Source organism: Cebus imitator, unplaced genomic scaffold, assembly GCF_001604975.1.
Source record: "Cebus imitator isolate Cc_AM_T3 unplaced genomic scaffold, Cebus_imitator-1.0 Scaffold174, whole genome shotgun sequence".
In the NCBI taxonomy this organism is placed as follows: domain Eukaryota; kingdom Metazoa; phylum Chordata; class Mammalia; order Primates; family Cebidae; genus Cebus; species Cebus imitator.
Window position 1 is genome coordinate 1,214,207 of NW_016107489.1, and position 16,545 is coordinate 1,230,751.

The window sequence follows — 16,545 nt, forward strand, 5'->3', positions numbered from 1 at the left end:
AGAAGAGACAGAGATAGAAACAGAGACTTATGCAACCCTGACTAAAGCATGCAGCTGCTACCCAGTGAAAATACATTGATTAGAACAGGGAATAGGGAGGACAGATTCCCAGGGAGCTTTACTCTGAAGTCATTTGAATATCCCAAAGTGTTAAGACAAACACTGAGTCTGTGAAAATTCTATGGGCTGAAAAGAGCAGAAGAGTATTCCTAAGAAGATCAAAGCTTTAGCCCTGGCCCTGATGCTATCTAAGTACATAATTACAAGCACAGTCCAACCAGTCTAGATCTGAGTTCCGTATCTATAAAATGGATGTAACCATCCCAACCTCATGGGGTTGTTGTAAGAATCAAATGAGATACTTTTATGATGATGAAAATGCAATGGAGATTAGGCCCTAAAGGTGCTTGTGAATTACTGAGATAATGTAATATCTGGGATATGGACAGAGCTTAGTAAAATACCAAATATTTTTATTTACACAGAAATAGAAATATGTATATGTAAAGAAGACAGATTAATAGGTAACAATTATTATTGGGTACTTATTTTATGCAGTAAACATGAATCACCTCATTTAATCTCTTACAACAATTATATGACATAAATGCCATTATCCAACCCAATTTACATATGAGGAAACTGAGGCCCAAAGTATAGAGTAATCTGATCAAATCAGACATTTTAGACGCATTGAAGTTAGGATTCTAACCTGGAAAGTTGGCCTCCAGATCTTGTACTCTTAAATCCTCTCTGTTTCTGCAGAGAGATGGAAAAGCTTAGGCGTCAACCCCAGCCTTTGCTAACAGGAAAGGGATTCTAACGTGACGAACCCCACCAACGCAGCAACTTTCCATGGCTCGGGGGCACCTCTAAGTCAAGTTTACCTCTCAGCAGCATGCCTGGTCCTCACTCAGCCATTTAGACTATGATGGCCCTTAGACTATTCAAACATAGTTTACTTAGGGGAAATAATGAGTAACTGTGCCGTAATAGATCTTGCTATTCAAAACCTTGGAACAGAGAAGTGCATTAGTGTGCTGAAAGCACCATTTAAGAGAATTTCCATTTTCAATTGAGATTTTTCTGCTTGGCCGTACTTAAGCAGCATAAAAAGAAAAGATAGTTTTAGCCAGGCGTCTTTAGAATTTCTTTCATATTCTCGTTAACAATATTGTGGTGGTTTTATTAAAATTAGAATATCTTAACCTGTCCTGTGATTAGTTTTCTTCAGTCTGTTTACTAGAGCAGACCACAAGTCTGAGCTAAGTGTATGATAAAAGCAAATTTACTCAGGAGAGTTATTGACTTTTTTTTTACCCCCTTGTGCTCCTATTACAACATGAAAAGCCCTAATGGTCTCTCTTATATTTAATACGTTGTGAGTTTTTAAAAGTAGCAGAGTGGAATATCACTGGAAGACACTGTAAGGCCTGAGCTATTCAGCCCTTGATGTAGAACTAGGTGTATATTACTGTACATGGACTACAAGGACAACATGTAATAAAGAACTTGGAAGAGAAGGAAGGTGAAGTCATCTGAGAAGGTTAAATACATGATAATGGCAGTAAAATGATACATGCTGGTAAGAGAAATTGAGAGTGGTAAAATTCAGGTTCATTTCTTAGGTCTACCGTTTATTGATGATGTGATTCAGGGACCTCTCATTGAACCGCTCAATGTATCTTCTACATCAATTTAGAAATAGGACTGCTAATTCTGGCTGTGCATATTCCATAAGGTTTGTGTGAGAATCAAATTCATTCATTTATTCAACAAATATTTATTGAGTACCTACTTATGCTGGACACTATATATAGATGATAAATTATAAGCAAAATACTACTTTTTGTCCATAATGAAGTAATTCAGCTATGTAATGTAAACATTACACAAAAGTCACAAAAGAGGTTTTACAAACTTGGTTCCATGAAAAGCTACAACAGGATGTCCTGAGTAAGGTATAGGGCAGTGGTGCTCAACTGGGCATAATTTTGTTTCCCTATGGGGCATTAGGTAATGTCTGAAGACCTATTTGGTTTTCCCATCTGGGGGAAGGAAGGATTACTAGCATCTAGAAAATAGAGGACAGGGATCTGGTAAGCCTCCTACGATGCACAGTGAATCTAAGATTTAAATGATAAGTGGGAGAGAATGCTGGAGAACAGGTGGGAGAAGATTTCAAGCAGAAGAACTGGTATTTGCATAGGAACCAACATGAGAATGGGATTTATTATATCCTAAATAAGGGAAGAGGCCTGTAGGGCTAGGGCACAGAGAAGGGGGAGATGGCACAAGCTGATTCTGGTGACAAGCAGGGACATACTATTCTATCACAGGGTCTGATGAAGTGGATATGAAGGTTCCTGAGACTTGACTTGAGAAATGGAGTGGGCGGAGCTGGGATTTACTGGATGAGGAACATGAAAGAGAAGCAGATTTGAGTTAGGAAGAAGGAGGATGAAAGCTCAGCTTTTGTAGCTGTTGAATCTGAGAGATCTGTGAGATACCTGAATGGAGATGACCAGTAAGCAACAGGATATTCAATTTAGGGGAGAAATGTGAGCCAAAAAAACAAACAAAGGAGCCATTGACATAATAATGTATAAATACATAAATAGGGAGAAGGTGAAGAGTAACAGAAAAGTCCTGGTGATAAAAGTGTTTTGTCAATCAAAACATGCTCTGCTAATATAAAGAATTCCTATCATCAACATCAAACAAAACGTTTTTTACATCCATCTATTTATTTAAGATAACTTTGGTGCCCTTTATTACATGCCAGGCAATGCACTAGAGGCCGAGAAGAAACTGATGAATATGATTAACACCTGCCTTCAGGAAGAGTCAAGAAAGCATGTAGGGGAAGAGACCTATTAAATTCTTAACACTGCCCGAAAATTGAGTTTAAGTAGCTTTCCTTCTGTCAAGAAAGTCTAGTGGAGAATGGCTGAGGGCTGTAGACAGGGAAGAAGATGGTAAAGGCAAACTTCATCTGCCTCATGTTAGCCCTGGCTTTGACTCTGGTCTGAAGTTTAACATGCTGTGATCTAGCATTCTGCAGAACTCTGTTCAAACAAGACCTGGCGTCCTACCTACTTCAGTCAACTTCTCTCAGTTCACTTGCCTTCTCCCTTGTAGTACTGGGCATATGATTCCAGAGACTGTGCAGCATGTGTAGAATATCACTGCAATATGATTTGCGTATCTTAAGCGGGTTTGAGGCATGACTGGATGATTGAATATGTACATATTCAATCTGCTTCTCTTTCATCTTCCTCCTCCAGTAAATCCCAGCTCTGCCCACTCCATTTCTCAAGTCATATCTCAGGAACCTTCACATCCACTTCATATGAACTTTAGTCACATAATTTCCTCTGTAAAATCTGTCATTTGCCGTTTTGTCCCAGCACAGTCATGTGAGTCTTGCCCATCAAGGTGTCACTCTCTCAAATAGGAAAAAATGGGAGAGGTGCTGGGTTTTTTTTTTTTTTAAATAAGAGTCATGGCTGAATTCACCATAGATCTTTGTAAATACAGAAAATTCTGGTAAATATACTTACGTAAATTTATGAAATTTTAATTAGCTTTTATCTGTTTTAGACCCCATTAATAGCAATAATATGAAGCAAACCCTGAAAAAGTCTTATATTCTAGCTACCGTGCTAGAGCTGTCTGTACATTGGCTTCTGCTCTCTGAGCTTACAGTTTAGTGGAGGAGGAAGATAATTAAAAAGTAGATAAGGTGATATGTTTTAAATTAAGATAGGAACTGTGAAGGATGTAAATAGGGCTCAGGGAGGAAGAACACTAGGACGTTACATCCTTTAGACTAGGGTGTGATGGTGGTTAGAAAAGGTGAATCTGCATTTACTTTATATAATTACTGATCAATCGTCAAATGTATATTGGACTAAGAACCAAAAAATATGAATTTAATCTTACATCTATTAATTCTTACTTGTTAAAATAAATCAATAAAATTAACTTAATTTCAGAAACACATAATAGTGCTTACTATGCACCAGACTCTGCTCTAAAGTTTTATCAATATTAACTCATTTAGTCTTCAACAATCCTGTGAGATAAGCACTGTTACCTCACAGGCTCTATTTTACAAACACACGTCTGAAAAAAGAGAAACTATGGAACTTGGCCAAGGTCACAAGATAGTTACTGGTGAAGCAAGTTACTTTAGCCTCTGTGAACCTATTTCTCTGTCTGTTAATTAGGAATAAGACCTATAAGTGCTGCTTTGTGAGGAAAATGGGACTGTTGAGGATTAAAATATATCTATAGATCATTGAATTATGGCTCTGAAAGAACTTGGGAGATGGTTGCTTCTAATCCTTTCATTTTAAAATTGAGTCATTGAAGTATGTCAAAGCAAAATGACTGAACCAAGATCTTACAGCTAAATTAGAGCAAGAACCATAACTAGAAGTAAGGCCCTGGAGGTTAAAGTCTTGGTCTTTTCTCTGGTTAAACTTATCCGTATCCTCCTCTTCCCTTCCTGTTGGAAGGTCATTGCTTTCAAAACTTTTCTTTCTTCCCCAACCCCTCTCCATGGAGACAGGTTGAACTGAAAGATTACAACATTAAATGATGAGAGCTTATTACTTATGATAAGCCCCAGGAGTATGAGACTTTCCAATGGTTTTGCTAGAAACTTAAAAATATTTAAATAGCTTCAATGAGGTAGTTTGATGAGTTTTCACTTATGAAACCATCAATTCAAGATAATAAGCATATCCATCAACCCCCCACAAATTTATTCATGCCATTTTGTATTTCTTCCAGACTTTTATAATCCCTTCTTCCAACTTGATCTACCTCCCCATTCCCAGTCAGCTGCTATTCTCCTCTCTGTCTCTATATATATTAGATTGCGTTTTCTAGAATTTTATGCAAGTGGGATCATACAGCATGTGCTCTTTTTGTTTGTCCTCTTTCATTCAACATGATTTTTTTAAAGATAAACCCCTGCTATTGCATGTATCAGTAGTTCACTCATTTTTATTGCTGAACACTATTCTATTGCATGCAAATATAGTTTTTTAATCTATTCATCTGTTGGTGTTATTTCAAGCTTTTGGCTCTTATAAAGCTGCTATGAATATTTGTATAAAAGTCTTTGAATACATATGTGCTTTTGTTTATCTTCAGTAAATATCTAGGAGTAGAATTGTTAAATCATATGGTAGGTATATGTTTAACTTAAGAAAAAATTACTGATCTGTTTCCAAAGGGGGTGTACCATTTTATATTCTCATCAGCAGAGCTTGAGAGTTCCAATCTTCCACATCATCACCAACACTTGATATGGTCAGTCTTTTTTGATATTAGCTATTCTAATAGGTGTGTAGTAGTATCTTACTGGAGTTTTAATTTTCATTTCTCAAACAATTTATGATATCGATTATCTTTTCAGATGCTTATTTGATACCAGTATCTTCACTGGTGAAACGTCGATTCAAATCTTTGGCTCATTTTTGGGGCATTTTTTTTTTCCTGGCTGAATTTTAAGAGTTATTTGTTTGTTTTAGAAACAAATCCTTTATGAGATGTATATTTTGTAAACATCTCCTTTCATTCTGTGGCCTTTTTTATTTCCTTAACAATATTTTTTAAAGAACAGAAATTTTTAATTTTCATGATGTCTGATTTATAAGTTTGTTCTTTTACAGATTTTGTTTTTTGTATTTTACCTATCCCAAGTTCATAAAGATCTTCTCTCATGTTTTCCTTTAGATGCTTTTTTTAGGTTTTGCATTTAAGCATATAATCCATTTCGAGTTAATACATAACGAGGTGTGGGTCAAAATTTGTTGTTTTGCATGTAGATAACCAATTGTCCTTCATCTTTTTTTCATTGAATTAACTTTGTACCTTCATTAAAAATCAGTTGCCTATAGATGTATGGTTCAACTCCTGTAGTGGCTATTCTGTTCCATTAATCTATTCACCTATCTTTATGCCAATGCCACACTGTCTTAATTATATTAGTTTTATAATAAGTCTAGAAATCAGAGGTGTTTTTTTCAATTTCATTAATTTATTTTGGCTACCATGTATTTTTTATTTTCTTTATGATTTTAGAATATTACTTCTTAATTTCTCTAAATAAACACCCACTGGGATTCTGATTGGGTTTGCATTGAATCTATAAATCAATTTTCAGAGCATGAAATCTCAACAATATTGCATCTTCTTTTTTCTTTTTTGTAGTTTTCACTGTATATGCCTTGCATGCTTTAAAAATCAGGTTTATGTAATCCCAGCATGTTGGGAAATCAAGGCAGGCAGATCACCTGAAGTTAGGAGCTTGAGATCAGCCTGACCAACATGGTGAAAATCTGTCACTACAAAAAATACAAAAATTAGCTAGGCATAATGGCGTGCACCTGTAGTCCCAGCTATGAGGGAGGCTAAGACTGGAGAATTGCTTGAACCTAGGAGGTGGGTGTTGCCAAGGTGATAGAGCAAGACTCTGTCTCAAAAAAAAGAAAAGTCATGTTTATTCCTAAATAGTTCATATTTCAAAAATGTATCATAAAATGTGTTATTTTTATTTTAATTTCTATGTATTTATTGCTAGTATATAGAGATACAATTAATCTTTCAATATTAATGTTTTGTTCTGCAACCTTGCTAAATGTGCTTAAAGGTTCTAGTAACATTTCTTCAGATTTCATGAGAATTTTGATAGATAATTATGTCATGTGTAATAAAAGCATTTTTACTTCTTTCTTCCCAATCTGTATTTATTTTTCTTGCCTTGTTACACTATCTGGAACCTCTCAGACAATGTTGAATATAAGTGCTGATAAAGGGCATACTTGTCTTGTCCTGAGTTTTTTGTGAAAACCAGAAGTAGATACTAGATTTTGTAAAATGCTGTTTCCGTACCTACTAAAATAATTGTATGTTGTTAGTTTGTTTTGTTTCTTTTTTAAAAAGTTAATGAATTACATTGGTTCATTTGCAAATATTAAAGCAATTTTATATTCCCAGGATAAAGCCTACTCGGTCCTGATCCTTTTTATATATTGTTGGATTAAATTTGCTAAAATATATATTTTTAGAATTTTTTGCATCTATATTCATGACAGTTTATTGATGTTAGCTTTTTTTGTGGTATCTTCATCTGGTTTGGGATTAGGTAATGCTGACCTCAAAACAGTATCTGGAAAGTATTCGTTCCTCTTCAGTTCTCTGAAAAATTTTGTGTAGAACTGTTATTATTTCTTTCTTGAAGATATTTAGAGGAATTTATCAGTGAAGCCATCTGGGCCTGGAGTTCTCTTAGAGTACTTATTTCTTCTTTATTAGTTTGTATCTTTCAAGGAATTTTTCCATTTCATCTAAGGTATCAAATTTTTTGACAAAAAGTTGTTTATAAGATTTTCTCAGCAACGTACGGTGGCTCACGTTTTGTCATCCTAGCACTTTGAGAAGCTGAGGCTGAAGCCGGAGTTGAAGATGAGCCTGGGCAGCAAAGTGAGACCTTGTCTCTCCAAAAAAAAAAAAAAAAACGTAGCCAAGTGTGTGGTCCCAGCTACTCGCAGAGCCAGGATTTTGAGTCTTCAATGAGCCATGATCATAACTTTGCAATATCTGTAAGAATACATACATACATACATGAAGATTTCCTTATTGGCCCTTTCATATTGTAGGATTGTAGGATTGTCAGAGATGTCATCTTCCTCCATCTTAATTTTGATAATTTGTTTCTCCTCATTAGCCTTGCCAGAGTGTTAGAGTGTTATCAATTTTATTTATAACCAACCAGCTTTTGTTTTTATTGATTTTCTTCTATCTTCTGTTCTGATATTTTTTATTTCCTTTCATCTGTATACTTTGGGTTCATAATCTTTTTCTGGTTGCTAAGGATGAAATTTGAAGTCAGTAATTTTATACTATCTTCTTTTCAAATATAAGCGTGTAGTGATATGTATGTTTCCTTAATTACTACTTTAAGGAAATCCAACAAAACTCGATACAGTTGGTAGTTTACGGTTCATTCAGTTCAAAATAGATTCTCATTTTTAATTTTTTTTTCTTTAACCAATGTGTTATTTAGAATTGTGTCATTTATTTTCTTAATATTTTGAGAGTTTTCAGAGGTTGTTCTGTTATCAATTTTAAACTTAATCCTATTATGGCTGGAGATTATATTTCCTATGATGTGGATCTTTTTAAAATTATGAAAATTTGATTTCAAGTCCAAAATATGTTCTACCTTGGTAAATACTATTTGAGCACTTAAAAATGTTTATATTTTGCTGTTGTTAGTAAAATATTATATAAAGGTTTATTAGTTCAATCGATGCCTAGTTTTATATAAGTCTTCTCTATCTCTACAGATTTTCTGTCTACTTGTTCTATTATTTAGAGAAAGGTGTTGAGATCTCCAATTGTAATTGTGGATTTCTCCATTTCTACTTGCTGCCTTCATCTCCCCAGCAAACCAATTCTATCTTCTCAATTCAGCAAGTCCACTGGCCATAAGTGGATTTCTCCTCTCTGAAGTATGGCCTGGGTGTCAAAGGCTGTAAGAATTGGAAATCACAGGGCCCGCCTTGTTTCTTTCCTTTCTCTCTGCGGTCATTGTTTTTCGTTGTCTCATGTGCATTCTTGAAACCCATTCTTTCCTACATTGTGTCCTTTTTTGGTTATTTTAGGTGGGAATGCAAATCCAGGCCCTGTTAATCTATTTTTACTGGAAGTACAATTGTCATGAAGTTAAATTTAAACGATTCACCAGCAGAAAGCATTCAATATATGGAAGTCCCACTATACAAAAGTACCGTTAGGTATTCTGAGGTCTGCAGTCTAAGCTAGAGCATCGTGACATATTTAGATGTGATAGATATGTAGCCTAGTGACTGACTGTTTAACAGAAAAAATGATAGCAATTACTTATCAGGCGTTGTGCTAACAGGAAGAAAATACATATGCTCCACTTGGGGGCAGAGACAGTCACACACTAAGTGGCAGTGGAAAAGAAACAGAGGATTGACATAATATTATGTTGGTCTTTGTATTCTCTATTTCTAGCACAGTTCTTGGCAGTAGTAGAGCTTAATAAATTTCTGTTAAACTAAGTCAAATTGAACTTAGATATTTGATAAGGTAAATATTTGATTTATGGTGGACCCCCCTTGAACTTAGTAAGAAGTTTAGAACTTAAGAAAGTGAGCAGGAATGTAAAACACATAAGATCAGCTTAATAAAAAATAATAACTAAGCAATATAACCTAAATGATTGAGCCACTTATGGCCTCCAAAAATACATCAATGTGCCTATTTCAAAGAGTGAGGAGTAAACACATATAATTTATCACCTCAAGAGATTTAAGAAGATTTTCACTGAATTTATGAAAATGAATTATCTGTGAGTTGGTTAAAAGTAATATTGGTTAGCATCAGGAATAGGAAACTATAGTTTTCAATCAAGAATAATCTGGACTTTCGCCTAAATCTGAGTTTGAAGCTGGGTAGTCATTGATTTGCAACTTTTTTCTTGGTGTTACTTTTCTTCCAAACCAATAATCAGTGAAACCTTTCTGACCTTGTGCCTTAGCGCTACCTTTCCTTTCTCAGAATTTCCCCTATATCTGCATGACCAAATACTACTCTAACTTCATGCTTTAGCAAAGTGCTAAATCTTCCATGAGGCTGCCCTAATTTCCACCATGCATATATTCTCTTCTTTTATAATGGTTTCTAAACAATTTATGCTACCTCTTTTATGGCACTTAAACTTTTTTAAACTTGCCTTTTTGTTATTTGTACTGATTTACCATCCTTCCTATTAGACTCTCCTTAAAGGTAGAGGCAACATCTGATGTATCCATTTGCCCAAAGTACTATCAAAAATTATAGCACATAGGAGATGCTTAATATATTTGTTGGATCAATGAATAAATGAATGAATGCAAGATTCAAAGGGCAGTTTTAAAAACATAGTGTTTCCACACACAAAGACTATGAATTCTTTACCTTTTTGTCCCCAAAGACTAAAGAGAAGAGGATTTTTAGGAGAGGCTCTTTAAAGGAAAAAATAAAGGATCTTGATGAACAGGAGGAGGAAAAAGCCTCAGAAGACCCAGCAGCTGGGGTCTGGAATAATGATAAACATTTGCTTAACAATTTCAGAGAGGATTAACTGGGATTTTGGAAAATGACTTAAAAGACAACTTTTTATTTTCCTGTTGTTTCCTGAGAAATTCAGAACATTTACTAGTGAAGGAATATTTTCTGAAAGTGGTGGGCTGGCTGGTCGACAATGCATGGAGAAGAAGCATGTGGCTGGGGCAGATGGGAGACTGTAAGGGCAGGAATGAAGGCAGAGGAGGGACTGTGGGTGTGAGCTGAACAGAACACCATGAATGAGAAAAAGAGAAGGTTGGTTGAATTGATATAAAAACAAACTGTCTAATGGCAATAGCCTTATGGTGTACACTCACGAAGTACGAAGGAAAAGCAATTTCCCTGCAAATTAGGTAACATTTACAAATTAGTAAAGATTTTGAAAGATCAGTTCTACTTTTCATTCCTTCAGTTCAAAACTGAAGGTAATGAAGGTAAGAGGAAGACTTCCCTGGTGTCAGTCTTTGAGACTTTAGCACTACAAGGTCATTAGAATGAACCAATCCACCATCATCAGGGTACAAATGTAGGAAAAGTAGGTAACCCAAATCATGCTGCTCCTCCAAAAGTAATACAGAGAAAATATTTCATGTATGTTATCGCACTGTTTCCTGCAATTTGTACCTTGTTTGGTCTTTCTTGGATTTTCTAGGTCAATTAAATGCATAATTTATTATGCTGTGAATTTCCCTCCTTTTGCCTCTTGCATCTTGAAATTATTGAGTAAATATCACTATTGTTTGCTGTGAAACCAGCCCTTAGAATACAGATTCCTTTGGAACTTCCAAGTGCTCTGAGCATCACCTTCCAAGATTCCTTACCCCCTAGCTCAGCAATCCTACAGAGATATTAGGGACTGGTGGAGCCTCACCTCCCTGTGTAGGCACTATCCTTGGTGAAGGAAATTGAGAATATGTCCCTAAATTCTTTTCATATTTTATTTCATGCTTATATGAGTCTTTTTTGCTGTCAAAGTGCACACGCATATTTCTTTGGAATTAACACATTCCAGCCTACTCTCATTTCCCAAGAACATTTAAAGACACGATTCTGCTTGTATTATCTATATAAATTTTATCTAGAATAAGGAATAAAAGTGACTTTTCTTCAATACATAGGCAACATAAAGCTCTTCCAATTACTCTTACATTTTAAGATACCTTCTGGCTTGTCTTTAGAGATGATCCCAGATATACAACTTATAGTATCATAAAGGCAGTAATATTCTGTGGGTAAAAAATATACCACATCTAGCTCTTAACTAAACTGAGAGGAGAGTTGGACATATTAAATGATACTGTGAGTGTGCATGTATACAGTTGTATTTCTCATACAGCAAAATGCAGACATCTGTATATGTACGTATATGTGTGTATATGACCTACTCCCTTCAATGTTACTACTTTTTTCACAAGCTACTTAAATTCTACCTCCATGACCTGCCACCCAAATCTCCTGGTAGGAATATTTTTTCACATCTCCCTTCTTCCTACTTCTTTCCCCCCACACACTTATGGTATGTGCCGTTTCACCAGACCCGTGTGAAGACGGGAGAACACTGATGGGATTGCTTTTCACAAGTGTGGGAATGAAAATTCTTCCCAATGAAAACACCTGTCTCTGTTCAAGTCATGCCCAGTTATCCCCCAAAAGAAATGTTCTGATTAACTTTTTTTTTAAGTCTTAAGATAGCAGTTTGTGTAGCAGATCTAATTAAGAAGTTTATGTAACAGATCTGCAGGGTTTTTTTTTCCTTCTTCAACTGGGATCTATGAGCTCAGTTTGAGTGTTACCAGCTTTCGCTATGCAACGGCCAAGTGCTTCTCGGGCTGAGAATTATCAGCTTCTGTGGGATACTATTGCTTCCTTAAAACAATGTGAACAAGCTATGCAACATGCATTCATTCCGGTAAGCAAAATTTTCTTTCCTTTTCCTAGGGATTCTTTTATTTATTTTTCCTTTTTCTCCTGTTATATCTATAGAGAAATGTATGTATTCTGTGCATTTGACAATCATGGTTATTTTCTCTGTAGTTCTGGTTTAGGCTAAATGTATGGTTTTTCTCTGCATGAATTCCTAATTCTTAATATGTCCAAATATTAATCAGTGAGAAAGAATAAACAGTAGTCCATTCAAACTCATTCCACTGAAGATGGTAGTTTCTAATAGTGGTCTGTACTAATGAAATGAAACAATATTGATATTTTGTATATTAATATTTAAAATGAACTGCAATTTTTATTTCCCCATTAGTTCCCCGAGAACTACTTGAATATCTTTTGTAGTTAGGTTTTATATATATATATATATATATGTATATATATATATATCTAGAAACCAAAATTGCTTTTATTTACTCCAAGTAAAACCCACCAACAAACTTGTCTTGAAAAGTACAATTGTTTATTTAGTAAAGTAGTGATGCAATATTTAGATCTTTGTAAAAATGCGTGACAGAAGTTGTATATAGCTATATAGAGTGAATTAGTGAATCAGTTTCATTGTGTTTTATTATGGAGAAATAATGTTTGTGCTTATAATTTATTTATCCAGAGGAATCAGGCTGACAACATTTGATAGGCTGAGATAAATAAAACTAGCAAGAAGAATATTAAAATATTTGATCATTTTAATTAGATGTACTTTGAAGAACTGAGATCACCAATGAGCTATGAGAGAAGGTTCTTAATAATCTCTGCTAAAAATTGTTTGGTACCCTCTCAAGAAAAACATTATTTCTGACATAGAAACTCAAGAGATATGCTTGTTTCAATACTTGAAATAACTCTTCCTTGAAGTTCACGTTATTTTCAAGTGACTCAAGTTAGATGTCATCATATTTTTCTCTGTAACTTGGAAATCACCTAAATGTCACAAACACTGTGCTTTATTTGAAGCTCTTCTAATTGAACCACTATATTTTACTTGGATCACAGTAAATTGATCTTGACTAGTGAAGATATAAAGCTTATATAATTTTTGTAGGAAGTCTAAAAAACTAATAGTGGGAACCTCTCTAAATCATATTGTTATAAGGATTCTGCTTTGCACTAGAATCTAGAAAATATAGTTTTCTCCTCCTATCTTTATGAAACTCTCTCCCTTTTTTTTAAATTGTTGTTGTTATCAAAGTGTGATACTCCTTGTGAAGCTCAAGTATTTTCTCTTTCACGGAGACATTCCTGGCCAGGCAGGGTTATCTTCTCCCTTCTTGATACCTTATATGCACCTCTGATTTATCACCTGACATTTTATTGTTAAGTGTTTTCCTCTCGGTCTCTCTAATTATATTGTAACTTTTGGGGTAAATGTGAACAGGGAAGTAAGTTGGAGGAAGAAACTCACATTTATTTGTTTGTGTTCTTGTTGTCTTGTCTTGAACTCCTTAAATATAGAAGTGCCTCTATTCCCAGTGTCTAGCACAGTACCTGGCACATAAAGAGTGCTTGGTAAGCCTGTGAGGAATGACTGCGTCCACCAACAAGAGTCTCCAATTTCCAATTAATGCTTGACAGTTTTCAACAATAGCTTTATCTTTACTGATCTTATAGAATTATTTCTATTCAATCCATCTGGAGAAAACCCAGAAACCTTGACTGTAGCCTTGTGGTGGTGTAATGGTACGGGCAGGGATGTGTTAATACATGAAATAGACCCCTGTGGGTATGGTTAACCTTGGATTCAATTACCATCATTCATGGGCTACTCTTTCTTTCATTCCAGTGTATGTTTCCACTTTCCCCTACTTCACACTTTCATAAACTAATGCCCAAATTATCCTTCAGGTTTGCTTTATTTTTGACTGCTCTAAATCTTTTTCAGAACATATTGGGAATTTGCCAATATCTCAAGTGTCTTCCAAGTCTTTATTAAATATATGATTAAATATAATGTGTTTAAACTGACCTCAATTTATTTCTTTGTCAGCAGAAAAAATACTCTTTATTCCTTGCTTCGTGCACTTTTTAACCCAATGATATATATTTCATGTACACACATGTATTTACACTTGTACACTTATAGGTACTTATGACATTTTTACTAATGATATGCTTCATTGTCGACAATATCTTAATCAATCCTAAAGTATACATATTCTATCATGCCGAGTCTATTATATTTAATAAATGATAAATATATGGCTTAAATAATTGCTCCTCTAAGATAAACCTTGTTCTCTTTTAAATCAAATACTTGAACAATGTATATAAGGTATAGACACATATTGATGTTGTTTATCTTAGAACTGACATGAAAAGATCATAAGCAAGAAGTGCTCTTCTCTGAGTGTGGATTCCTAACACATCATTAGAATGCAGAGTCACCTAAATGATCTGGATCATCTCACTCACACACAATAAGCTATGGATCACAACTGGTTTTTCAGTCAGTGTAGTTCTGTGGACTAACAATAAACCTGACATAAAATGTCAAGTCATGATATAATCTGCCCCAGGGAACCTCCATATAAAATTCACATTTGTGAAAGGAACCTGAAAGCAGCTGATACCTGGATAGCGGTGCCCAAAACAGTCTTCAGAGAAGAAGGAAACCAAACTGTGAAGTCCTTCAGAATTTCAGGATTTGATTTCACATATTAGATCCTGCCCTAGAGTGTTAAGATGGAAATAAAATCTGGAATCTCAAGCAAGTTCATCTGCTGGATCCAAGGTCCGCAAGTGCAAAACAGCAACACAGAACTTTTCTTGTCTTTCAGCATAAGTGCTGGCAAGTGTAAGCTCCTAAATATTTATTCAGTGCATGAATTATAAAAAGGTCTCATGAAGTATTTTAAACTGGTTCCATTATGGGGGACTAAAGGCATTCTTCTAGGAAGTCCATATCTTTGGGTATCAGGCAAAACAAAGGCTTTGCAATTTTATTCAGATGAGTAGATATGCTTATAAAAACAGTCTCATAATTAGTAGTTCTTTTCATGGAGACTGGCCTGTGTTTTTATTCACTTGTTAATTCAATCAGTTCACTTGCATTTTCTGGAGCCCCTACTATGAGCCAGGTACTATTTTAGACAGGATAAGTACACTTATCCTGTACCCAAAAGTACACTTAAAACTTCTTCGTGACGCCATCACTTTGTAAGAGAGATAGTGTTACCCCTTGACCAAATGGTGTCCTACTATCTCTTGCTGCAATGTACAAATTTGGTTTTCCTTATACTGCTAGTAATCATATCTGGATTAGATAAAAACATTCACCCTGGAATCAGTGGATCCTAAATACAATTCTTATGCCCATCTTGCTGCTTAGACTTGGGGCTTCATCCAATCAAAAAGCAGTTGCAATATTATTCATTCATTCATTCATCTCAGAAAAACTTATCCTGACCCTAATGTGAAGGTTATGCAGCTTATTAAGCATTGAGAGAGATATAAACATGTGTAAATCAGGAGAACTCCTGATTGGAATTCTGCCTCCAGGAATTTTCAAATGGATTTGCAAATCACTGTAATACCATATGCAAAGTATAGAGTACCCTAAGTATCTGTGAATTACCACAAGAATTTAGAGAAGGGGCAAGCTTCATGGAAGGATATCTAAGCTAGGTTAGAAGGTTAAACAGAATTTTGACATTCAGTAATGATGGAAGAAGAGGACATTCCAAATGGAGGGAACAGAAAAGGTACTTGTTAATTGTGTAAACGCAGTCCATTTTTCCATGTGGTCATCCTGTCAACCAATGCTTATTAAATATCTTTTATGTGTCAGAAATTGTGATATGCCTGGAACATCTAATAATAAATAGAACGTGGAGCATTTGCATTCTAGTTGTGGGGACAGACATTAAATAAACAGTTGCACATATATCTCTATTACACACTTGAATACCGCACTATCATAATTGTTTACAGTGTTTCTTAGAACAGTTCTATATTGCACGTACACATACACAGATACACATCAATTATCAGAAAGTATCGCAACAGTAGATATTTTTCAAAGTCACTACAAACAAAAGAAATAATACATTCTCCCAGGTATGCTGTAGTCTTTAAATACAGTTCATTTATCCAGCAAACAATTAACACATCCTGCTTGCCACACCCTTGGCTAGGTACTGGCAGTTAAAAAGTAATAGTTAAGGCTGGGCGCAGTGGCTCAGGCCTGTAATCCCAGCACTTTGGGAGGCTGAGGCAAGTGGACCACAAGGTCAGGAGTTCAAGACCAGCTTGGTCAATATGGTGAAACCCTATCTCTACTAATAATATAAAAACTAGCTGGGCATGGTGGCGTGCACTTGTAGTCCCAGCTACTTGGGAGACTGAGGTAGAAGGATCGCTTGAACCTGTGAGGCGAAGGTTGCAGTGAGCCAAGATTATGCTACTGTACTCCAGCATGGGCGACAGAGGGAGACTTCATCTCAAAAAAAA

The 16,545-nt window shown here is 35.3% G+C and overlaps 1 protein-coding gene across 28 annotated transcripts in view; it reads left to right on the forward strand.

Moving 5' to 3' along the window:
- DLG2 (discs large MAGUK scaffold protein 2) overlaps positions 1 to 16,545 on the forward strand; it is a 1,831,252-nt gene that overhangs the window by 1,028,555 nt on the left and 786,152 nt on the right. For 2 of the 28 annotated variants that reach the window (XM_017544954.2, XM_017544956.2), the window contains exon 1: positions 11,901 to 12,064. The exons of 24 other annotated variants lie outside the window; for them this stretch is intronic. In XM_017544954.2, coding sequence (XP_017400443.1) covers positions 11,960 to 12,064 — 105 coding nt within the window. In that variant the 5' untranslated portion in view covers positions 11,901 to 11,959. Of the gene's footprint in view, positions 1 to 11,872; positions 12,065 to 16,545 lie in introns of those variants that run through there. 2 more of the 28 variants (XM_037744431.1, XM_017544952.2) reach the window with 2 other exon arrangements.